Below are 26,247 nucleotides of genomic sequence, written 5' to 3'. Positions count from 1 at the left end.
GAAGCAAAGGGACCAAATCTATTAAAGCTTGTATTAAGATTTATCATGCATTCGCAAAACCATTTCCATATAAGATGGATAGATAATCTCCACTGAAATACACTGTATTGCATTCATGCAAAATCAAGGAGTAATTCCATTAAATATGACTCAGGTTTTTGCTATGACTATCCATCACCTCAAAGAGAATGCTTACAGCAAGCTTGCATTAAGAATCTGTCAATACATTTTTATATAACTTTACTAACAGCTATGTAGCATTTGTCTTCCCAAGCATGGCTGTTTCCAGATGTGCTAGGACTCTTAACTGATTGCAGAATTAACAAAGCAAATATTGTCTTTGTCTACATTGGAAAAATGTGTACATTATTACACACTTATGAAATGCATTTAGTAGGCTTTGCTATGGAAATAAACTCAAAGCACTTCTATAAATATTAAAAGATGGGGAATCATACTCTGAAGTTACAAGAAAGTGGTACCAGCCTACACACTCACACATATTAAAGCTGTTAAAAAAGGGTGTGCATTGTGACAGCCCACATTTCAGAACAATGCTTAATAACACTTTTTTTTCTGGGAGAGAGTGACAGTTTTGACAGATATTTGTATTTTAAAAAGTCTTTATTACAAATTTGCTCTTCTCACAATGTGACTGCTATACACTATGACACACTCTAATCTGGTTGTGCGTGAGATCTGTTACAGATTCAGTTTTTTTCTATGATATCCAGAGAAGTTTTATGATTACGTCAATCTGTTAGAAAGAATCTCTTTACAAGCAAACAATAAAGTAGGAGATATACACAAGAGGCCAATGAAACTCATACAATAAAATATTTCATCTGGATATAAATATGATTTCATAAAAATATGTATACAAATGGAATCTGGTTTCTACCCAGATCACACTGACCAAATTGGAACCAGAGCCTGAACTTGCCGTTGTTTATTGAGATAGCTTGTAGGCTTCAACATTCCAATATCCGTTGACATCATTTTAAAAAATCTCCTATATATCATTTAGACAAAAGAACTCTACACATTAGGAGGGCAGACTGGCTACACAGGTTCTCTAGGCAACCAATGGGGCCATTAAGTGATTGAATGCATGGAATGGTAAACAGATCAGCCCAGTGCAAGGTAAGTTGTCATTTAAAGGAGACCATGCCCCTCAGTAAGAGTGCATTATTTCCAGTGTTTTCAATAAAAATATCACAGACATATAAAACGGCAGCATCTGTACTGCACATTAGTGTTAAGTGCAGCAAAGAAGCCAGGATATTTTTAGAAGTCTCTAATTGGTAATAAGATAACCAGTGCAAAGACGACACACTTGCCTCATGCTGCTTTTAACACCCAAAAGAATATTTTAGAATCGTAAAAAGATGGCATTTAAAAAGAACAGGCAATTGTGCGTAAAGTGAATAAGATTTGAGCTCAGTAGACAAGCACACAATACAATTTCCCAAATAGTAAAAGAAAAAGGCCTGCAAAAGGCACAAGAGGACCAAATGGTAAGCATCCCAGACTATGGGAATACGATCCTGGAATTGAAGAAGAGAAAGAAGAGGAGATGGTTGAATCATTCAAACAGTCTTCTAGACATCAGAACTGTTAACAGTTTTGAACCTCAAGTATACATGTTTCTACTGAGGTGTAAAGCATTCAGAAGATAATTAAGACAACAGTGTTTAGCAAATCTCCCAGTGTCATCCAATGTCACTAAATTTTCAGTAGTGAAACGTATCTTATACAATCCTTGGCAAAGTGGAAGCGGTGAGTCACACACAGCCATATTCATACCAAACCGTTTGCTGATCAACAGGGGGATCGGTTGATGAAGCAGGGTTCTTGGAACCAAGCCCTTTGTTTGTTTCCTCAATGCCCCCTGCCAACATTTTATTTTCTGGTGATGGATTTGGGCATTTGGCAATGTGAATGTCAATTGAACCACCTCCCTGAAGATTGTTCCCTTCTGTACTGTTAGGAACAATTCTGACAGGAGTCCCAGTGGAGACCTCCCCACTTTGCAACAATGACTTTGATTTGGTTTTAGATCCATACTGTGGAGAACAGTGTTGCTCTAAATCTACTTTTGCCCGTTCCTGTGGCTGAGAGGAAAGATCATCCTTAGAAGTGGTGGAAGAATAAGAAAACGGAGGGAACAAGAGTGACCGCTCATCTTTTGGAGGGGCAAGAGAAAGGCGCCTGACATCAAGTTGTCGACAACGAGAATCCACACTTTGCAAAGAACCCATTATCTTTGTAGGCTGTGATCTTTCCCTCAGAAAGCTCTGAGAAATAGAAGCTAAAGGCAGCTGGGAAGTCTGGCTGTCTGAGTCCTTGCCTACCTGCCTATCTGCAGCCACAGGCTTTGGAAGACTGTCATATCGTCTGTACACATCAGCGGTAGTGGCTCTCAGAAGATCTGCTGAAGCCAAGCTATAGGCCCGGTTCAGTGAAGCGCTCTGCCTGCCCATGTTGTTATTCGGTTGAGAGGATGTCAATGGCTTTGATGCTCGACTGGCTTGATTTCGAGGTCCATGGGTAAGCTTGTTGGAGTTTGCCACAAGTTCCGATTCTGATGATCCAAGATTTGGTTTCAGGTAGTTGCCTGGTTTAGCTGGTCTTCCATCTTCAGCGGCCCCAGGCAACTTTATAGTTGGAGTGACATAACTGGTGGGTGTCTTGCTTGGCTCCTTCCTGTGTGACTGTGGAAACTGACCTCCAGGGCATGGAAGCTCACTGGCTTTTCTGAAATAGTCACTCAGCAAGTCATCTTTACCGGATACATCCTAAAAAGAGGATTGAAATAAAATTTTATTTATTTATATATTAAACTTCTTAAATCCCATCTCCCTCACAGAAAAGCTATGGGCAGTAACTTAATCAGTAATTTAATGAATATTTATTATTTATTTATTTATCACAAAAATACTTATTCTTCATAATAGCATATCTATAACATAAAATACAAACCAGTTTTAAGGCAGGGTCAGACCAATCTAAGTTATTTGCAACTAGCTGCACTTATGCATTAAGTATCCATGGCAGTTTACTTGCAAGCAGGCACACAGACACAATCCAAAAATTTTGATGGTCTTGAGTAGTATAATTTTCAAGCAGAAAAGAGGACAATATAAAATGTTTTAAACAAAATGCTTGTGTAATCACAATAGAAGAACAATCTGACATAAAATCCAGGCCAAATGGATATTTTAGAGCTGAAGTTATTTTCAGCAGATTGCTGTAAAAACAGGTATGACTGGACAGCCAACTTTTCAATATGGTAAACAATCTTAGGATGCATCTCTAGAATGTAAGGCAGCAGAAAGTTTAGTGTATTCATAAGGTTGCTTGTTTTAAAATATTATATTAATATCAAAGGAATATAAGCTTATATATAAACTAGGCTTAAGAACTGAGTTGCCTACTAACCATATTGAGATTAATGTCTGACAGTATGCCTAGACTCTAGGCCCTAGAGTGACAATGGGATTGCAATCTTAAATTAATATATATACAAGTTCATTTTAATTGTACATAGAAGTGGATACTTTCTAACAAGGGTGTCATACTGGATTTCTTCAAGGGCTGAATGAGCATTGGAAGATGGAAGCCCCCTGCAGTACTCTGCTGGCCAAAACAGGGCATGGGGGGCACATGTGCCCCTGGCACCCTGTTTTCACCTGGCACCCTGTTTCTCCTGCAGCACTTTGCTGGCCAAAATGGGCAAACCATTGACCAAACCCAAAAATGGGATGTGGAGGCCCCCACAAAGCCCCCCTGTGCCCTGTTTTGGCCAGAAGAGTGCTGCAGGAGGCCGTCCAAGCCGAAAATTGGGTGCAGGGACACTATATGGGGGGCCCTATGCCCCATTATGGCTGCCAGAGGCACCCCGGGCCAGTTCTTTGCTATTTCCAGGCCAGCCCCATGGGCCAGATCCAGCCCACATCCCTTGAGATTACCACCCCTGCCTTATAAAGATATATGTGTGTGTGTGTGTGTATGTATGTATGTGTATATATATACACATAATAGGACATATAGGACATAATATATCATTCAATAATAATAATTTCCATGAATTTTTATCAACAGAACCTAGCAACCACACATAGGGAGGGAGGGGAAGGGAGGGAGGGAGAAGAAAGAGAGGGAGGGAGAGATGAAGAGAGAGGGGGAGCGGGGAGAGGGAAGGAGGGAGAGAGACTGACTGACTAACTTGTTAGTGGAACACAAAAGTTTATTCACCCTATGGGATAACCAGGTCTGACTGCTGGATAAACCTGTGTGTTCCACTAACAATCAGTGTCCCATAGTATGCAATGTACCATCTCCCTTTGATGATCTTCTATCCCCATACAGACAACAATGTGTTTTCTGTATAATTTACTTACTTTCATTGGAGATAATATGTTGCTTTCTTCCAGGAATTCTTCTAAGGTTACCATCTCATTACCAGGAGAGACAGATTGGTGCTTAACAGATTGCTTCTGTACATGATTGCCTTTCTGAGATGTATCATATAACAATGCACCATTCTTATTAAATGAGGAACTCTGCTTAGTGTTTGAACCCACAACTGGAGAAGAAGTGGAACAAAACAGACCATCTCTAGATGTGCCAGGCATATTTTTCATTAGCACCATATCTTCACTGCTAAAGCTTTCTGATCTGTCACGAATATAGTCATAAGATCCTGTATCAAGAAATTCAAAGATATAAAATAACCTTTTAAAAAATTATTTAAAAATATTTGACCCATTCTTATAAAAGGATTTGGGGCACCCTAAGTCATATATACAAATACGGATTTAATATTTGCATTCTACAGAATCTGCATTCTACAGAACAGGAACAAAAATGCAAGTCTTACCCAAAAGATTATGATTTAATTTATGAACATTCCTGCCTAATAATTAAGAGACTGTGGTACAAGAATATTGTTGTGAAAATATCATACCTTTCAGGTTTAGAGGGGAGCTGTTAGTGGATGCATTTTCACTGTTCTCTAAGCTATCTGACCCAGACACTGCAGGAAATTTAAAAAAAGAAAAGAAACCAGAAGAAAGAATTTAAAAAAATCAGAGATGCTTCTAGGCTGCATCAGGTTAGAAAGAAAGAAAGACAGTATTTCTGCAATGGAATAATCACCCTCTAAAACTAACTTACTGAAGGGCATGGGTCAATAGAAGAGCAAATGCTTTGCAGGCAAGCGTTTTCAAATTGGGGCAATAAAAGTTAAGTCTGAAAACTGCTACCTCTCTGTACTGACAGTAAAGAATAGAGGGGATAAAATGCCTCAGGATGAAACAACTGCTTATCTTCCAAGAAACATCTTCATTAGCACCAAAGAAGCCAGTACTTCTTCTCACATTATGTCATTTTGAAGCTCAAGGACTGGATATAAAACTTCTCTTTAAAATAGAACTTTTTGACTTCATAGCCATCTTCTTCTGTGAAAATAACCCTGAATATTTGAGGATCAATCCCATCCCAAGCTCAGGATCAGAATCAAAGGCAAAGAGCTTAACTTACTGTGCTGCTTGTTGGAAAGTTGTGCTGCAGAGGAATTAGCATACAGGTCATCATCTGAATTATGGTCTGAAAAATGTAACATTTTTTAAAAGGGTTGTTTGCTCTTTGGCATGTGATATATTCAGTTGGCTAGTATAATGTCAATCATTATCTACAGGATTGCCTCTCTTCAAGGACATCTGTCTGTCTCACCACAGATAAAGCAGGTAGACCCTTTCCCTTAAACATGACCATCTGTGGATCTTTGGAAGCACGCCTCTTCCATTGCAGCCCCTGCCCTATGGGACACTCTCCCCAGAGGTGGGATTCAGCCTGTTCTGACTGGTTCAGGCAAACTAGCTCTGACGATCAGCTGGGGAGCAAACCAGTTTGCTCTGACGATCAGGAGGGACCACCCACCCCCGTGCTTTACTTTCCTATATTCTCTCAGCTGATTCGCATGGCAGAGTGGATTGCTGCGCCTCAGCCTTGTTACTCCCCGGAAGTAACACGGAAGGTAAGTTCTGTTAAAACTTTTGCATGCGCACAGAGCATGCAATCACCAAACCGGTTGTTAAACCGTCAGGATCCCACCACTGACTCTCCCTCTTGATGTCCAACAGATCTAAGCCTTTAATCCTTCCAGACAGCACTTAAAATCTGGCTCTTTTGCCAAGTGTTGGGATAGGGGAAGGGCAAGGTGGTATAATGTGAATACATCAGAAAAGTGTGATGGTGGCGTCAGGTTTTTCTGCTTAGTTTTATATTGTTTTATGCTATTTTATTGGCTGCAAACCACACTGAGGTTATTTTTTTAGTTGGGTGGCTATGTAAATGTTTTAAATACATAACATTTTCTTTCTTCTGAAACTAATAATATCTTACTGAAAAAAAATGTCCATAGAATAGAATAGAATAGAATAACAGAGTTGGAAGCGACCTTGAAGGTCTTCTAGTCCAACCCCCTGCTTAGGCAGGAAACCCTATACCGTTTCAGACAAATGGCTATCCAACATCTTCTTAAAGACTTCCAGTGTTGGGGTATTCACAAGTTCTGGAGGCAAACTGTTCCACTGATTGATTGTTCTAACTGTCAGGAAATTTCTCCTCAGTTCTAAGTTGCTGCTCTCCTTGATTAGTTTCCACCCATTGCTTCTTGTTCTACCCTCAGGTGCCTTGGAGAATAGTTTGACTCCCTCTTCTTTGTGGCAACCCCTGAGATATTGGAACACAGCTATCATGTCTCCCCTAGTCCTTCTTTCTCTTAAGCTAAACATACCCAGTTCCTGCAACCGTTCTTCATATGTTTTAGTCTCCAGTCTCCTAATCATCTTTGTTGCTCTTCTCTGCACTCTTTCTAGAGTCTCAACATCTTTACATCCTGACGACCAAAAATGGATAACAGTATTCCAAAAGTGGCCTTCCCAAGGTATTATAAAGTGGTATTAACACTTCATGTGATCTTGATTCTATCCCTCTGTTGATGCAGCCTAGAACTGTGTTGGCTTTTTGGGCAGCTGCTTCACACTGCTGGCTCATATCTAAATGGTTGTCCACTACCCTCTCACAGTTACTACTATTGAGCAAGGTACCACATATACTGTACCTGTGCATTTTGTTTTTCTTGCCTAAATATAGAACCTTACTTTTTTCACCATTGAATTTTATTTTATTAGATAGTGCCCAATGTTCAAGTTTGTCAAGATCCTTCTGTACTTTAAGCCTATCTTCTGGAGTGTTGGCTATTCCTGCCAGTTGGTGTCATCTGCAAATTTGATGAGTTCCCCATTTATCCCCTCATCCAAATCATTGAAGATAAACATGCTATATTCTTACCTTTTGGTCTGTTCAGTTGTCTAGAGACTGGACCAGAGAAAGTCCTGGAACTTGAGTCCACATAGCACTGTTTAATAGCAGGAGCTCTTGTATTTTCAATGTGGTCATTGCTGCCTCCACAGTGTGAAATTCTCTTCAGATTTGAATCCCCTAACATCAAATGGGAAAATATTGAAACATTCAAATAAGTGAGAGACAAGAGACATAGGTACTCGTCGCCTTTGAAATTCATACTTAGGGAAAAATGTTTCCATCAATTTCTTCTGATTTTAAAATCTTTTCATTTAGGATCAGATAGTATCTATTTCTATTCAGTTTTCTAACCTAATTTCAGATCAGCAAGAATGAGTGACAGAAGACTGAATAGCACTTTACATACATTACGGAACCGAAGGAGATATATATATATATATATATATATATATATTTGTTTTTGTAGATTTTCACGGGTGTAGGTATGCTGGTTTTGTTGACATGAAATCAACTTTGAAGGAGCCAGGTTAATCTCCAAAACAGAACACCTCCACAAGAGAATAATCATGGAAGCCATCGAAATAGAGAAACACCCCCACAACATGAACAAACATGATGATACCTCCCGCCTACCAAACATCTGGAAACCAGCCCTAGCCAACAAACGAACACCACCCACCACCCAAGCCGTTACAATACAAAACAACAAAGCACACACAGCCTGCACCAATCAGCACCAATCTACCAATCATGATACAACCACACAACCAATCATTCCACTTACTGAAACAAAGTCAGCACCCCATCCCCTCCCACCAAGATTTACAGAAAGACGGCAGCTCCGATCACATTTTGAGCCCAAGCTTGAAGATGGCAGGTGAGATCCTGCCGAAATGTTGCAAAGACAATCTCAATCTTACACGGGAAAAGACCCGAATACAACAAAACCAGCATACCTACACCCGTGAAAATCTACGAAAACATATATATATATATATAAAATACAATTTGGGGAGGGGAGGAATAACTGAAGCTATTCCAAGGCTGAAAACCTAAGCACAAGTGTTTTGGAGCTTTATATCAAATTAAGTGAAATTTATTTATTTTTAAAAAATAAAATTGAATAGGATTTGGGTTCTGAGTGCTTGGTCAATATTCATATACCCTTTAGGGATTTCTGTTGCTAATGCGATTTAATACTTCAATCCATTCCACTCTACTAAATATATTAGATAATGAAGCAAGATTCATTCAATAATATGGGAGAGAACAGAATACTTTCTTTTCTGAAACAAATGGTCTTTGAATTTTTAAAGAATGAATTGGAAGGCATTCCCATTACAATTGTTTCAAGAGCAATGTTTCTCAATCTCAGCCACTTGAAGAGGTGTGGACTTCAACTCCCAGAATTCTCCGGCTATTATGGAATCTTCACACATCTTCAAGCGGCCAAAGTTGAGAAACCTTCTTTGAGAGTGATCTACATGAAATTCAAAGTGGCACAGATAATCCAAGAAGTAAGAGTAAAACCCCTCACTCATAGCAAAACCGGTCTAAGAGCATAACGTTTTAAAGTCAATTAAAACAGCAAAGAAAAGGCACAAACCATTCCGTGCTATTGAAGTAGCATGCTAAACTTAACAAAGCAAACCATGGCTGAAGCCACACAAGACAAATCGTTTACATGTAGTTTCAAGCAGATAAGCATCTGTTGAATATAGTGTTCATTCTGATGCACTGCTATGGCATTTAAGGTTAACTGGCTAGGCACAGCTGCAACTGTGGCTGTTTACTATCAAATTGCAATGGTGTTTGCCAATCAGAACAAAAATCAACTGTAATGCCTTTTTTGAAGTTATTGGCTTAGCATTTTAAAAAAAAAGCAAGACATAGATAATTATCAAGCTATTTTCATCAATGGCAGAGGTCTCTATATTTTCATGTTTCCATCACAATAATATTAGACAACAGACAAGCAGCACAATGAATATAGGCGAAATTGCAAAAATTGTTAGGAGTTATTTTTTTTAACACAGAACAGAATATTATTAAAAGGATGCATTGCCAGTGACAGAGCAACAAAAATCTATTTTAACATCTGGACAGGACACGAGGCACATGGGCAAATCTGCAAAGCATTAGTGTAGTACACAACAGGTTCACTTACTCAGCATGTGCACCATCACCAAAAGTACTTGCAAAACTATAGGCATAGTATGTCATTAAAGTGTACAGCTCTGAAGAAATATTCCACATTGTGCAACAAGGTCCTTCATTTTACTGATGGGGAAATGTTGTCCGTGTTGACTTGATTTGATCTTGGATTTAGTCTGTCTCAATTATATGCTGAGCATCTATGACTGTGTATAGAAGGGCTATAGATTTCACTTGTTCAAAAACAAAACACTGGAAATGCATTCGAAATAAATGATAAGAGGTTAGAAATCTTTTGTTTCTGAGAAAGAAAATGATTCATTAGGAGAGGATGGGATGTCGGAAGACGACCAGAACCGGAGACGATTAGAGAGAGATGAATTATTCGATGGTGACTTTGGAGACTTTTCCTTGGGCTTGCTTGTGGTTCTCAAAAAGGCAATCTTTTTATGTTGAGCTGCTAAGTTTTATCACCCAGAGACCCCAGAAAAGAGAGAAAAAAGTAACAGAAATAACTAAAATGTAATTTCAAACATCCATGAAAACTGTTAACATGAACAAGGACTAAGCGTTTCTACAGCCATTGTTAACCAGATAAGGTTCACATAAGACAGACAACTATCTACGGCAGCAGAAAAGCCTTTATCAAGTACAATTCCACAATAGATTGTGGCTGGAAAAAAACAACGCAGATCATTTTCTGAAGGTTGCACATTAGGCAATGTTGGTTGTAGATACATTAATTTTTATGCAGAGGATCTCTGAGGCCTGAAAAGTATTTCAAGAGTTCCTCCGGGGTACAATACTGTTAAGAAAGGCTGCTCTAGTATTTATAGTTAAACATACATTATAAATTCTTTTATGAGGTAAACATATGTATTTATTTGAGTTTGTAAAAATCAAGGCAGCTTACAATAAAATAAAAAGACAAAATGCATAATATAATACCAAAATAAAACCACACAGAACAGGCATCATCTATACAACTAAGAGGCCGGCTCGAACCCAGGGTCAGGACCCCAGGCTCAAACATAAAGTTACCATATTTTTTGGAGTATAGGATGCTCTTTTTTCCTCCAAAAAAGAGGGTGAAAAACAGGGTCCGTCTTACATACTGAATACAGCATTTTTGGCCTCCCGAAATCCTGCCCCTTCACAAAAATGGACTTGCAGAGGGTTTGGGAGGCCTGCAAAGTGCTCCTGGGGCTGGGGAGGGCAAAAACAAGCAAAAAATGGGACATTTTTTGCTAGTTTCTGCTCCCCCAGCCCCCAGGAGCAGTCTACAAGCCTCCTAAAGGCAATGCATGCCCCCTTTTTTTGCAATAAACAGGCCTGTTTTCAGGAAAAATGGGCAGTTTTTGCCCCCCCCAGCCCTCAGGAGGACTTTGCAGGCCTCTCAAACTCTCTGCATGCCCCGTTTTTCACAAAAAAATGAGGCATGCAGAGGGTTTGGGAGGTCTGCAGAACGCAAACACTTTTTTAAAAAAATCATCTCTTCAAAAATCTTGGTGCGTCTTATACTCCAAAAATAGGGTAAGTTTTCAAGGCTTTACAAAAGGCCAATAACTACAGTACAAATCTAATCTTGGAGGGGATGGATTGACGTTCCAAAGAGAGGCTGCCATGGCATAAAAGGCTCTCCCTCTGGGTCTCAAAAGGTCAATACTCCCTAGCTGATGGTATCTGGGGATGCCTTTCCTGCCAGGAACTGGCACCCGGAACTGCCCATGTTGCTGCATTTTGCACCAGTTGAAGCTTCTGAATACACTTTAAGAGCAGCCCCACATAAAACCACTTGCAGTAATCCAACATAGAGGTTACAAGGGCATGAGTGACCATGAGCAGTCCTTTCCTCAATCCAGAAACAGGTGGAACTTGCACATAACATGAAACTGTGCATAAGAATGGGTACTAAAAGTGAACGTAGGTATTGTAATAGATCCCTGAACTTTATAACAAGAAGATGCTGGTTAGAAACTAAAAAATGAGGAAGAAAAGAATGTTGGGCTGTGAACGACTGCCACCGGGGGGGGGGGGGGGAGAGAGAGGGGAGGGTTTGTATGTTTAAAGCTGTATTTGTATGTCTTATTAAAAAGAAAATGTAAAACCAATAAAGATTACTATATAAAAAAACATGAAACTGTGCAAATGTCTTCCTATTCGAGGCCACTACCTGGCCTTTGGGCAAGAGCCATAAGTCCAGGATGATGCCCAGTTTGCACACTGGGTCTGTCTGGGGGTACTGCCACCCCATCCAGACCCCATGAAAGATCTCCAAAAACGGTGATCCAAAAGAGATAGTCAGTCTTGCTTCGGTTGAGCTGAAGCTTATTTTACTCATCCAGGCCTTCATAGTCTCCATGGCAACATCCAGATGACCTGGGATGGAGATATAAAGCTGGGTATCATCAGCATACTAAGGATACCTCACTCTGAACCATCAGAGGGCCTCACCCAACAGCTTCATGTAGAAGATAAATAAGTAGGGAGAGAATACCAAGCCCTAAAACACTTCATGAAGGAGGGACTGCACAGATGGTGGAAATCTTTTCTGGACTGGAGAAATAAAGCTTGGATCCTTCATTTCCTCAGCTTGCCACAGAAGTTCTCTTCCATGCAAGGTGTGTATGTGGGGGGGGGGGACACTTCTGCGCTGGGCTACATAAGTGAAGATCTGAAGATTCCAGTTTTGTTTCTCCATCCCAGTACCAGAGTTCTCTTCTGCTTGTACAAGGAAGGGATGAAAACTCCTGAATTTGGATGAAGAAACAAAGACTACCCTGTTTTCCCAAAAATAAGACCTCCCTGGATAATAAGGCCAACTGGGCTTTTGAGCGCATGCACTAAAATAAGCCCTCCCCTGAAAATATTGCAATACAGCAGCAGCCATGAGGTGACTACACTCGTCACCTCCTGTACCTCAAAAATAATAAGACCTCCCCCAAAATAAGGTCAGGTGCTTATTTTGGGGGGTAAAAGAAAATAAGACCCTACCTTATTTTTTGGGAAACACAGTACCTGTACAATATCATTACAGATCAAGGGCATGTATTAGGATAATCAACATAATTTCCTGGTTTTGTGGTGCTTAAGTCAATGTAAGAATTAGGGGCAGATCTATTCCAGAAATTTTTTGAACTGAAGCAATTATTACCCATGAATTATTATCAACAAAATCTACTCAATTCTTTACCAAAACATACTATGCAATAAAAAACATAAGAAAATATCATATTATTAAGGATTCTTCACATTTTTCATATTTAGATCTGTGTTGTGGATTCTTTTCTCTTTGCTCCCTCTGCTGTCACCAAGTCAGATGACATTTTTCAATGCAGAAAAATTAGGCGGGTTACAAACTCTGGGGAAAGTTTCTGCTTTGTGGGAAAGTTCCATAATGCAAAAAACACTCATTAATGCAATTAGAAACCAAGCTTATTAACAGAATGCACCTACTGTATACTATGAAGGTGGCGTAAAGCAACTAACATTTGATAAACACATAGAATTAGCATGTACATTATGGCATATAACAAAATTGCAATGCTTCAGTTATAGTTTAATTATAAGAGCTCTACATGACTGATAGAATAAACAGAAAATTAAAATACAATTCTAAGAACAGCACTACAATCTTAAAATAACACAAAAATAATATACAAAACAACAAAATGGCAACAAAAACAACTTGGTAAATCTATGATGCCATAATAAAAATAAATCTTCAGGATACTGAGGGCTCTAAAGGCAAGAGACTCATCATTTTAAAAAAATCCTGTTTGTTGCTGAGAATTATGATGCACTTTGTACTTAAAAAATAAGCATGCATTGCAAAAACAAACAAACATATTTGTCTTTGTGAAAGAAACACCTGCTTAATTTTCAGAATTAATTCCAGAGTGGCAAGCTTGGACCTGAAGCTGACAAGGAACCCTATGCCAATATTTCTTTTTATTTGCACAAGATTGGTATCAACAACTCTGCCCTAGTCCATCTGTCTAAATCAGGGGTGTCCAAACTTGGGAACTTTAAGACTTGTGGACTTCAACTCTCAGAATTCCCCAGCCAGCCATGCTGGCTGGGGAATTCTGGGAGTTGAAGTCCACAAGTCTTAAAGTTCTCAAGTTTGGACTCCCCTGGTCTAAATAGATGAAGGGAAAGGGAAAACACCTTAATAGAATAACAGAGTTGGAAGGGACCTTGGAGGTCTTCTAATCCAACCCCCTGATCAGGCAGGAAACCATATACCATTTCAGACAAAGGATTGTCCAATCTTCTCTTAAAACTTCCAGTGTTGGATCATTCACAACTGCTGGAGGCATGTTGTTCCACTGATTTAACTGTTCTGTCAAAAAATTTCTCCTTAGTTCTAAGTTGCGTCTCTCCTTGATTAGTTTCCATCCATAAGTCTATACTTATGGCTAGCTCTTTCACTTATATACCTAATCACATTTTGTTAAAAGGCCTAAAAGATATCAGTGCCAAACAGAAGTGATTATTAATTGGATTACAAACGCAACATGTTCTTAATTAACAAAATATTATCAGCAAAAACTAATCGGGATGGTGCCAACAAAGCTAATTCACTCTCCAATGAAATGCAATGCCTACCTTTGACCATGGGTCCTGCTTTATGCTCTTTGTCTTCCACGAAGCTGAAATCTTTGGAGGAAGTTTCCAGACTCTTCTGTTGCTTGGGTAGCTGTGATGGAGTTTCTGAATCTGCTGTCTCCATGCTTTCTAACTGAGATGGAGAACTATCTGCTGAAGATTTCACTCGTTCTCTTGTTGGCTCTTTCTTTGGCTTCATGAATTTAACCAAGGCTTTAGCTCCTATCCAGTGGTTTTTCCTATTATTGGAATTTTTTAATAGGACAGCAATATTTTTCCTCTTATATTTTAAACAATAATTATGTCACTTAATTTTCTCATTCTCTACAACAGGGATCCCTAACCCCCGGGCCGTGCAAGCAGCAGGCAAGCATGGAACGCTCCATTTGCACCAGCAGCAGGTACATGCAAAACCACCCTCTCCCCACCCCACTACTGCGGCCGGTCCACAGAGCCACAAAAAGTTTGGGGTCTGCTACTCTACAGCAAGGAAGTCAGCAAGATTAATAAATTAGTTATGACTTAAAACAAGTGATATAAATAGAACATTTCTGAATTCTGTTGCTTATAAAGGAACTTTTTATTATGGTCATAAAATGGGGTGACCATATAAAAGATCTATTTAAAATCTTTTTGGTAGAAAATATACCTAACCTGGGTAATGAAACATGTGCAAGAAAACAGCCAAGCCCAGAAAGCACCAACGACCCTAATTTCAACATTGAGCTAGAAATATTTTGCTTTAAATTGCACTAAAAACAAATATATCTTCAAAATATACTGAGTTAATATTGTGTACGTTAATGGCTGCAAGGATTTTATGTCTTTGATTAGAAAATATCTTTAATTCCCCCTTAGTATGGTTAACTAAAGTGTGGGAGCCATCTTCGATGCCTAGATTAATTTAGTATTTAAGAAGAAAATCCAATGCAGAATTTAACTCCAATTGGAAACCATTCTTATACATGCAACTGTGCCACATCCAAAATTGTGGTTTTAGAAATCATAACTTAATTTGATGTATAATTTGCAGTACTGATTCAATGTACTGTCTACTATCTATCATTTTTTTCTGAAACAGAAGCCGCTAGCTAAGGGAAGGCTTCCTCATGTTTTCACTTACAGAAAGGGCACCATGGTTTATTCATATGTCAATTTAGTAAGTCAAAGTGTGATGAGTGAAGTACGGCTTGTATCAGGGGTGGGTTTCTGCCAGCGTTACTGCTGATTCGCTACACATGCAATTTTGCCTATAAATAGGTCTGCACATGCGCAGAACATTTAAAAAGGTCAAAAAAAAGATGTCGCGGTGACCAGGTGTGACGAGCATGCCATCTCTACCGGTTCAGAGATCCAGTCGCCATTTCCAATACCGGTTCCACCAAACTGGTGCGAACCGGTAGGAACCCACCTCTGGCTTGTATCTTATGAATTGATTTGGATGTGATAATTAATAGGACACGCTTTCCTATATAAAACTTACTTTTTTGGAGTTGGATCATAAAACCTGTATTGATCCATTATTTTCTCTTCCAATTTTTCTTTGTGTCTCCTTAAGTCATTTAATTTATCACTGTTAAAAAAAACATACAATGGAAGAGAAAATTAAAATTTATAGTTATTTGCTGAGGAAACATTACAATGCTAAAACTGAACTATAATATTTTTCCAGGAAAGGAAGTCAATATACCTGATAGCAACATAAAAAATCCTTCTTGGGCCATATCTAATTTAAACACACTTAAACATACTTAAATATTGCCTGAGAAATATACCTATAAATAGGATTGTTTCTGTCTGCCTGTCTGTCTCTTTCTTTCCCTCCCTCTCTCCCCCCACCTACCTACCTAGCAACCAATCACAAAGAACTTGCTATCATTGTTTGCTGAGATAAAGAGTGATAAGTATTACAATACACTGTGATATGACTTCAACCTAGCAGAAATTATACATCAAAGCTCATATACGACAACATCATCATGCATTATTGGTGCTAACAACAATGGTGACTGGGAGTAAACCTTCTTTACTCCCAGTCACCATTTCATTTAACAAGTCCAATGACTTGCACCTATTTTCATACCCAAACATCAGATTAAAATGTACACAATGAACTGTATGCTTACATTTAGCAAAAGCATGCTACAGTTGTAGAGAATTGCTTTTGGATGCCCTCAATGATCTCTTTTAAAAAGTTGTCCTACTCCCTCATCCCTGTGACATAATATTAATCTCATAGGCCAGTGATGGCGAACCTTTTTGGGCATTTTCAGGCTGTTTTTCAGGCATTTTGGGCTGTTTTTCAGGCCACTTTCCAGCTGTTTTGCAGGGCCAAAAAACAGCCCCCAAAGGCCCAAAACCAGCCTGGAAAAGGGCCATTTTGGGGGCTGTTTTCAGGCCATGAAGACCATCTGGCCAGCGTGCATGAAGCGCAGTTGGCGATGACGCATGTGCCCACAGAGTGAGCTCTGCATACCACCTCTGACACGTGTGCCATAGGTTCACCATCACGGTCATAGGCCAAGACCAATAGGCAAAAGGATTGCTTCTCTTACATATGTTGCTTTTGTTCCTCGTGGTATTGTTCTTTATTCTCCATGTTCTGCTCCAGCAACCTTTGATTCTGATGACTTAATAGTTGGATTTGACTGAGAAGATGATGATTCTCTTCTTCCAAGTTTCCTTTTAGTCGAGCAAGCAGCTATTTAACAGACATACCATGGATGAGGTTTTCTGCACACATTTGTCCACATGTTGCAAAGCAACCAAAGAGAAGACTTTTATTTATGAAAAATCTCTGCTCAGAAAGCAGTTCTTTGAACTTCAGTACCAGCAGTCATAATGCAACCACCAGCACTTAAAATATACAATTAGCACCTAGCAAAATTAGACATAATCAATACTAAAAGCACTCAGGGAGAATTTTAGAGGATATTACAGATAGTCCTTGACTTACAAGAGTTCAGAATTGCAACAGCTCAAAAAGGGTTGCAAAATGTTGTACCACCACAAATGTGGTCACATCTGGGTACTTGGCAATCTGTTCACACTTATAACCAGTTGTCAACACCCTGCAACCATGTGATTGTCATTTGCAATCTTCTCCGCCAGCTTCCCCTGAAAGTCAATGAGGAAGGCATCAGGGAAGTTTGCGAGCTGCTGAGAAGTTTGCAAGCTCCTCCTCCTCTCTGGTGGGGGGGGGGGCTGGTTAAAAGAGCTGCTTGTCAAGGAGAGCTGAACTCCTTTGGAAGGATACAGAATCAAGATCTGTTCCTGTACCCCATTGAAGGAGTTCCTTTCCATCCATGGACAGGAGCTAAACCCCGCCTTTAGTGAGGGGCAGAAGCAGAGATCAAATCTTGAACATGTGCTTAAGGAGTTCTTTTCCATTCATAGAGCAAAGTTGCCCTATTTTGGCAAGCAGTTCTTTCAGCTAGTCTCAGAGATGAGAGGAAGCTGAAATCCAAGCAGGGAGTGGAGAAGCAGCATGATAAGAAAAAGAGTGTAGGATGCTTCGGGGGAGACCAGGATCAGTCCATGCATAGATATCTCTCTGCTTGGGGGATGAAAATCCTGCTTGGAGTTGAGCAGGGAGGATTTTCAGCTCCAGAGCCTCTCAGGGTCTCCTTCCTGCCTCCTGAGATACCCCACACGCCTTCTCTGGAACTCTGTCTGCTTAATAACCTGTAAGATCATTTAATGCCCACAACCAGGAGAGCTAGATTTAGGGTCAGGCAGCAGTGAAGCATCACTTTGCTCAGTGACCAAAATTACAGCCCCAGTTGTGGTTGTAAATCAAGAACTATCTGTATGGGTTGAATTTTTATTCTCCTCTTTTGCTAGCCTAGAAAAAGTAAAAACCAATTCTACGACAGGGTAAATGGAGAGTTAGAAAAAAATTGTCTCCCTACTGTTACTGAGTTTTAAAGGCCCCTTTTTCTCCCAATTCAATTTTTTAGGATTGAACATGAATTCCAATCCTAACCATGGTTTTAAGAATACATACCATGGTTTTAAGAATAAATCAGTTCTAACAGATTATGCATACTACATCTGTTGAATTGCAGTGATATTTCCCAGAGCTGTAATATTTTTGCACTTTCATAACACATAGCACTCACCTCACAGTGGTTGTCCAGTTTAGTTAAGGTGATATCCATAGTCTGGTGCTGTTCCTTCAGTTCATCATAACGAGCTTGCCAATGGTTCAGCTCTAGTTGAGAATTATTCAAGGATGTTTTCAGCTCCTTAGTGTGACTATGAAGCCCTTCATACTCAGCTTTAAGTTTGATGTGTGACATATTCATCCTCAAATAGAAAAGCAAAACAGTCTCATTCAAATGCACAGCAGCAATTACTTTTGACTTTTGTAGAATTTAAATCTTAACAAGGTCAAGAACTAAAACTTTGGTTTAATCCATTGTTTTACTACACAGATATATTTATATTCCCCAAACTTGAATATCCTATTCAATTTCTTAATATCCTATTGCTTAATATTAAAGTAACAATATGAAAGGGTGACAAAATTCTGTAATAAGACTTGCTTGTTATGGCTTTACATCCTTTATTTTACTAGAATAAGCTCCCTGGTTATATCTTTTCCTCTTGAGAAATACTCTTGCTGTTATTTGAGGACTTAAAACTAAATACTATACTAGACCTTAAGAGAAGTTATATGGGTGGGAGTTTCTGTTACTTCCAAATATGTTAGAACCAAATTACTTTTTTGTATCACAAAACAAACTGAGGTAAAATTTGCAACAACATAAAGTTGTGCAATGGGTTCATTGCCCAAACACATTAATATTCCCATGACATAAATTGTCAGAAATAATTAAATTATAAACCAAACACCAGACTACTTTCAATACAATCAACTCAGTCCACTGTTTGAGGGACAATGTCTTGATGAAAATATGCACATCCAGTAAAATATGTTTCACAATACTGGGATTCTATTATGCAAATTTTATTATGTTTGCAATTCTTTAGTCCTACAATATTTAATATGGCTTAGAACTTTCCTAATTTCTAAGTCACTTGCAGGAATTAAAAATGCAAATGATAAAACATAACAGAACTAATACAATTAAAATCCTTGCAAAATTAAAATTAGTATGATTAAAATCAAGATCAATTCAACTAACAAAAGATTTGTAAAAGAGATGGGTTTTTGCCATTTTCTTATAACTTGGCATGCTTGGGTGAACATTCCACAGCCTAAGGATTGTATGATAGAAGGCCATTTTCCACAACTGGGAAAGCAGGTTTATACCACAGTTCAAGACTTTTTAGAACTAGGCAGTTAATGAATTACCGTATTTTTCAGAATATAAGACGCACCCTTTTCCCTCAAAAAAAGAGGCTGAAAATGTGGGTGCATCTTAATACTGCGGCTGAATACAGCATTTTTTGCCTCCCAAAACCCCGCCCCCTTCACCAAAATGGCCGTGCATAGCCTCTAGGAAGCTTTCAGTATGCTCCTGGGGGCTGGGGAGGGCAGAAATGAGAAAAAAACGGGCCGATTTTTGCTCAATTTTGCCCCCCCCCAAGGCCTCAGGAGAACTCTACAAGCCTCCTAAAGTCTATTCATGCCCTTTTTTTGACAAAAAAATGGCCCGTTTTCCACGAAAACGGGCCATTTTTGGGAGGTCTGCAGAGTGCAAAAACTTTTTTTTAATTTGCCTCTTCAAAATCTTGGTGCGTTTTATAGTCCGGCACGTCTTATACCCTGAAAAATATGGTAATATAAAGTAGCATTCTCCTCATAGCTAGATAAGTTATTGTGAGCAAGTGCAGCCACTGTAGGATAAATGTTAAGGATACGCAACTAATAGGCAGTCATTTGTATACAGTTCTAATTGATATGGATCAACCCAATTATCCCATTAATATAGATTAACAGTCTGCATCATTTCTGAAAACAGATACCTTTCTATTTCTTCTCTAAGTTTTTGGTTCTCTGCAGTCAGTATTGTGCTTGTTCTCTTCTCCTGTTGTAAAACATCCTTTTCTGTCTTTAAAATCATCTCCATTTCTTCCAGTTCGGTTTTGTGTTCTATTAAACTGCTGTATCTGTATGAAACAAATATGTATATGCAATTTTGCCTTAAAACACATTATAAAACCAATATAAAATTTTCAAACTAATCCAATTCAACCAAAGAGGGGACAATACCAATTATTTTGAATGAGTATGATCAGCATAGAAAGCTTAAACAAGATTTCTCTTTAACAATCATCTTTGTTCTGTTGTTCTTCCATACTACTTCACCCAAAGTTAAGTATTTTTAAGCACGTTTCATTTGTTCCCATTCAAATCAACAGAACATGAACTATTGAATGTTGTCTATATTATGTATATAATAAATCAAATTTGAGTATACACGTGATATATATATATATATATATATATATATATATATATATATATATATATATATATATATATATGTGTGTGTGTGTGTGTGTGTGTGTGTGTGTGTGTGTGTCTATGTGTGTGTGTTGTATTTGTACTGATAAATAAATAAAGGGAGACTAGTATAGATCTATTTCGAGCTAATTAGCTCTCATCAGCTAGCCATACCCTTACTGGGATTTGAACCTGTGCTGTTATATATAGCTCGAAATAGATCTATACTAGTCTCCCTTTATTTATTTATCAGTACAAATACAACAAAAATATAAAAGGCAACATTAAAAATAAAAATATGGTTTTCTGCCTGCATGGTCTTCTGTGATGAAGCCGAAGGACAGAAAGAGGGAGTGTGACCTTCCTCCCATATTTAGGCATACCAGGGGTTGTAACACAATATATATATATATATATATATATATATATATATATATATATATATATATATATATATATATATATATATATATATATATATATATATATATATATATATATATATATATATATATATATATATATATATATATATATATATATATATATATATATATATATATATATATATATATATATATATATATATATTGTGAGGCCTATATGAAATTTTTAAACAAATCCAATTTAACAAACAAGGGTTCAATACTGATACTTGATTAAAATATGTACTTAACAACTTATACTTTAGGGACATCATCTAAACATCATTGGCCATAATGATAATAAAGATCATATAATTTATCGCCAGGTGATAATCTTCTCTCCACCTGCCACTTTAGCTAGAGAAAAACTTCTACTATGAATTAAAACCCTGTACCTTTCCCCTAGATCTTTGTGCTCCAAGTCAAGATTTTTGTGCAAGGTTTTTAGGTTGCTGTGCTGTTTGATTAATGCTTCATATTCTGTAGACTGCCTTTCGTGCAGCAACACGAGGTGTTCATGATCCTGAAGAAGTGACCCATATTCTGCTTTGAGCTGCTCTTTCTGCTTCAGCAGGTTGTCATATTCATGCTCCTTGGCCAGCTGCTGATTCTGGAGTAAGGCATTCTGGGTCATCAAGGATGTACTCTGGGAATTCAGGGTTGAATTCTCCACCTATACTTTCCCAAAGAAAAGGACAAATCTCCTATTACAAACAGCGATCCGGTCTGAAGTTGTCTATTAAAACATATGCTTCTTGCTCCCTCTTTCCTACCATACCTCTCTCTGCTCTATCTCTTTAAGGATTTTCTTATCACAACTGGCTTACTTCCCACTCGTTAGAACCACACTGTATGCCAGTGTTTCTCAAACTTGGCGACTTTAAGTCCTGTGGACTTCAACTCCCAGAATTCCCCAGCCAGCTATGCTGGCTGGGGGATTCTGGGAGTTGAAGTCCACAGGACTTAAAGTCACCAAGTTTGAGAAACACTGCTGTATGCAATTTAATCAGAACATCCACAAACTCCATTTAGTGAAAGGACAGAACAAGAAGCAATGGGTGGAAATTAATCAAGGAGAGAAGCAACTTAGAACTGAGGAGAAGTTTCCTGACAGTTAGAACACTTAATCAGGGGAACAGCTTGCCTCCAGAAGTTGTGAATGCCCCAACACTGGAAGTCTTTAAGAAGATGTTGGATAGCCATTTGTCTGGAACGGTATATAGGGTTTCTTGCCTAGGCAGGGGGTTGGACTAGAAGACCTCCAAGGTCCCTTCCAACTCTACTGTTGTATTGTATTGTATTGTATTGTATTGTATTGTATTGAAAGGTAATTTTAAATGCAATTTCCCTTCCTTTTTTATGTTTTTTTATTTTTTTACTTCTTTTTGCCTCGTCTTTGTTTTTTTCCATCTTAGAAAAAGCAAAGTAAAGTGTTTTAACAAATCAAATCCAAACATTTTCCAATTTTCTCAAAAAGTAGAATACTCAATATATATTGCTTTGCAAGTTGGGAAAGGAAGATACATCACACTGACATTGAAAGTAATTTGCATTCACAATATAAAATAGTTATTTTCTCTGCTTCCTCTAAAACAAACTAGCTAGAAATTTTCAGACACATTTCTTCTCACCTGGAGTTTAGCTGTTTGTGTTTGCATTGCAGTATTATGCTCTTGAAGGAAAGCATTTTGCTTTTGTAGTGTCAGGATCTGGCTATTGAGGGAGCTACTCTGCACTTCCAAACGTGCTAGTTGCTCCTTATGAAGCTGTATCCCTGTTTGCAGGGCTGCATTCTGAAGAGAGAGAAAATAACCGATAAAGCAGGAGAAATAAAATGCTCACATGGTCTGAGATCAACTGTTATATATAACTGCTATATAATTTGCGGCAGAAAGTCCTGCGGTATTTGCTTTCTTTTCCCGTTACTAAGTTAAGTTTGCTTTGTTGTCATTGGACCTCATACAAGGAAATTAAATGCCATCTTCAGTGTATATATTACGTAAGAAAACAACAACAATAATAATAATAATAGGAACACACATCCTTCACATTCTGCACATTGAATTGAAAACCCCGATACTGCATTAGTATTGCACTATACAGTAGAATCCAACATAGTTACTGCTCTGGGATAGCCGCTGTTTTTCAGCCTATTTGTCCTTGTTTTTATTGTCTTGTACCTTCTGCCAGATGGCAATAGTTCAAAAAAACAAAACAAAAGGGTGCCCAGACTGAGATGGATCTTTAAGAATGTTTCAAACGTTCTTAAGGCAGTGGGAGCTATAAAGCTCTTCCAAGCAGGGGAGGGGGCAACCAATGATCCTCTGGGCAAGGTTGTTAACCCTCTGGAACATTGTCCTATCTGCCACTGTGCAATTAACAAAACTATACACAGGTGCAGTAAGTTAAGATGCTCTCTATAGTGCAGTGATAGAAGGTCACCAGCAGTTTTTCATTCAGTTGTTGTTTCCTGAGAAGTCTCAGGTAGTTCAACTAGAAAGTATATTGGGCTTATAATGGTTAATTGCTCTAAGACAGCAGAGCAATAGAGGAATCATTCTGGTGACACTAGTGAGGGAATAAAAAGTCTTAGGAACGCCACACCACAATCTCAGGAAGTCCAATTCAGCAAAGAAGAAACCCATCTGCTCCGGTCTATCTGCCACGGAGACCTGTTTCACTTGCCTATATTTTTTTCTTTCTTTTTCTTTTTGTGAAATCACTATGGAAGATTGTGAGCTAGGAATTGTCTTTTTAAGATCCCTACATTCCTTAGAAGTTTTGAGGTGATTTATGGTGGTCCCTGCCCTCAGCCCAGCTTCTCTTTGAAATCTACCTTAAGATCTGAAATTACCAAGGTTTTGCTATATATCCCACAGGACTGGGAGGTGTGGGGGGGTGTTTAGTGTTAACTGTTGTTACGTGTGTGCCACAGACTATCTCTCATTCGGTGGCTTTTCAATTGGCAGCACCTGCAATCTGCACAAGATGTTGGGTATTGGTTATGCCTGTGTTCTACTGGCTGACAAGACAACTGCATTCACAACCGTCATACTTCTTTTCCGGTAACGCTGCAGTGAAGCTGTACAGAATTGCCCAATTCTCTTTTTGAACAAACAGTCACCGTAAAAGTGGTCCAGCATCCTCTGCAAAGTTCTTTTCAATCCAATCATGAAAAATGCTACCACCCAATGAAAGGAAGAAAGGTCTTCTCTGCCCTTTTTATTTAGGTAACTTACTTCACCAACTTGAAAGAAAGGTTAAATGTTTAGAATGGTGAAACACATTAAAGAAAATAATGTTAAGTATTATTCATAGGGATGCTTCATATCTTATAAAACTTATAAGCTTATCTTATAAGAAGCTTATAAGCTTCTGAAACGTTATATTAAAATGTGTATTTATTGCAGTTTAGCACAAAATAAGTTCAGAACCGCAGATGCATGGAGGAGTAGGCAGACACTACTCAATTGGTACATAGACATGTTCAAATATAACCCAAGAATGAATTAAAATACATGAATTGATTGTAACCTAAAATAGAAATAAACACACACAGAGCTGACATCTTACATTCCTTTCTAGATCTATAGCTCTGTCCTTCACTTTGAGAAGCTCCATCGTTGCTTCCTTCTGACAATTTTCCAACGGTTGATTCAGCTTCTGCACAAAAATTCCCTCTTCTTGCTTCTGCTTAAGACATTCAAAATCCTTCCTCATCTGTAAATGTAGGCAAAGATTGTAACATGTGGAGTTATTTACTTGAAAAGATGACACAAAATGTAAGAAAATCCTCCAACAAAAGCAGCATTAGATAGGAAAAAACTTTACAAATACAGACCAAAACCCTACATGGTCAACTATGTTTACTGAAATCAATTCTGGAGATTTTGTCTCCGAAAAAAGTGCATATGTTACCCATTTTACAAGGGTTTATGTATGTGCACACACGCACATATGTATGTATGTTTGTTTTCGTAGATTTTCACGGGTGTAGGTATGCTGGTTTTGTTGTATTCGGGTCTTTTCCCGTGTAAGGTTGAGATTGTCTTTGCAACGTTTCGGCAGGATCTCACCTGCCATCTTCAAGCGTGGGCTTAAAAGCCCACGCTTGAAGATGGCAGGTGAGATCCTGCCCTATATATACACTAACCAGAGCCACAGCCAAAACTAGGCAAGGCCAGAAAAAAGAAATCAGGACTATTGATTAAAAGTCTCTGCAAATAAAATAAGGCATTTGCATCAGTGAAATTAAGTGAGCTTCTATATAGAAACTGTATTTTCATAAACAAATGACTCACTCACAAAGAATTAATAAAACTCTGGGTTTAGTAAGCATAAGACTTTTAATAGTTAATGCTGCCAAGCAAATATACCTAGACTACTGCAGTACTGAGGATGGATTTAGTTAGAGCAGCTTACACTGGGTAAACCAAATAATCCTTGGTTCATTGAACTGCAATCTTCTATGTATGCTTACTCTGTAACTAAATCTCAATCAATTTGAAGTATTTAGTTTGGATGTAAGAATCCGTAACGTGTCAGTCCTGTCCCATTCATATGTTAATCAATTCTCTTTTCCTTTCCCTCCATGGGTAAAAAAGAATAAATGTCTATTAATGGATTACAAGAATATTCAGTTAAGGATTCTGTTTTCATTCATGAGAAGTTTCATAAATAAATAAAAATATAGCCATTGCTAACATTCACTTTCTATACGTGGAAGGTAATAAGAGAGCAGAGCTTAGTATATTCATCTTCATTGAACTTGAAACAATGCTAGTAGCATCTCCTGTTTTCAGGCACTTGTTTTCATAACTTGCAGCTCCTAATTATTCCTTCACTTTAAACAGGGCATCTTCTATTCTCAGTAAATGTAAGATGAATTACAGGTAATTATTTAGGATAAATCCCTTTTAGGTAATTGTAAAATAAAACTGCATAGAGATCTAAGCCGAGGGTGCCAAACTCAAGGCCCAGGGGCTGGATCCCGCTGGCAGGTTGCTTAGATCTGGCCTGCAAGGCTGCTCTGGAAACAGTGAAAAACTGGCGTGTGGTGCCTCTGCCAGTGAAAATGGAGCACAGGAGGGCTGCGTGTGGCCCTTCTGAACTCCATTTTCGCAGCCAGAGAATTGCAGATGGTCATTGCAGCTGAAAACAGAGCTTTCAAAAATGGGAACCCATTTTACCCATGTAGAACACTCGGGCCACCACAGGTGCCCCCAACATGAGTGACATTGAGCTGGCCACACCCCCAAGCCACACCCCCATCACGGTCAAACATAATGCTGATGCGGCCCTCAATGAAAT

General features: G+C 38.5%; 1 protein-coding gene across 3 annotated transcripts in view; it reads right to left on the bottom strand.

The window, feature by feature from the left end:
• Window positions 1–605: 605 nt before the first annotated feature.
• Window positions 606–26,247, bottom strand: part of CCDC88C (coiled-coil domain containing 88C) — a 110,956-nt gene continuing 85,314 nt past the window's right edge. The window contains exons 18-31 of one of the 3 annotated variants that reach the window (XM_081937294.1): window positions 24,511–24,657; window positions 22,569–22,730; window positions 21,333–21,610; window positions 20,032–20,175; window positions 18,219–18,405; window positions 16,653–16,798; window positions 15,581–15,670; window positions 14,098–14,336; window positions 7,360–7,509; window positions 5,545–5,610; window positions 4,970–5,038; window positions 4,404–4,705; window positions 2,669–2,798; window positions 2,480–2,616 (exon numbers count right to left, since the gene is read on the bottom strand). In XM_081937294.1, coding sequence (XP_081793420.1) covers window positions 2,606–2,616; window positions 2,669–2,798; window positions 4,404–4,705; window positions 4,970–5,038; window positions 5,545–5,610; window positions 7,360–7,509; window positions 14,098–14,336; window positions 15,581–15,670; window positions 16,653–16,798; window positions 18,219–18,405; window positions 20,032–20,175; window positions 21,333–21,610; window positions 22,569–22,730; window positions 24,511–24,657 — 2,121 coding nt within the window. In that variant the 3' untranslated portion in view covers window positions 2,480–2,605. Of the gene's footprint in view, window positions 2,799–4,403; window positions 4,706–4,969; window positions 5,039–5,544; window positions 5,611–7,359; window positions 7,510–14,097; window positions 14,337–15,580; window positions 15,671–16,652; window positions 16,799–18,218; window positions 18,406–20,031; window positions 20,176–21,332; window positions 21,611–22,568; window positions 22,731–24,510; window positions 24,658–26,247 lie in introns of all 3 variants that reach the window. The other 2 variants (XM_081937292.1, XM_081937293.1) reach the window with 2 other exon arrangements.

The sequence above is a fragment of the Natrix helvetica genome, assembly GCF_964273705.1.
Source record: "Natrix helvetica genome assembly, chromosome: 1".
Taxonomy (NCBI): domain Eukaryota; kingdom Metazoa; phylum Chordata; class Lepidosauria; order Squamata; family Natricidae; genus Natrix; species Natrix helvetica.
The sequence above is the reverse complement of the archived record's forward strand: the minus strand, read 5'-3'. Positions and strand labels throughout refer to the sequence as shown.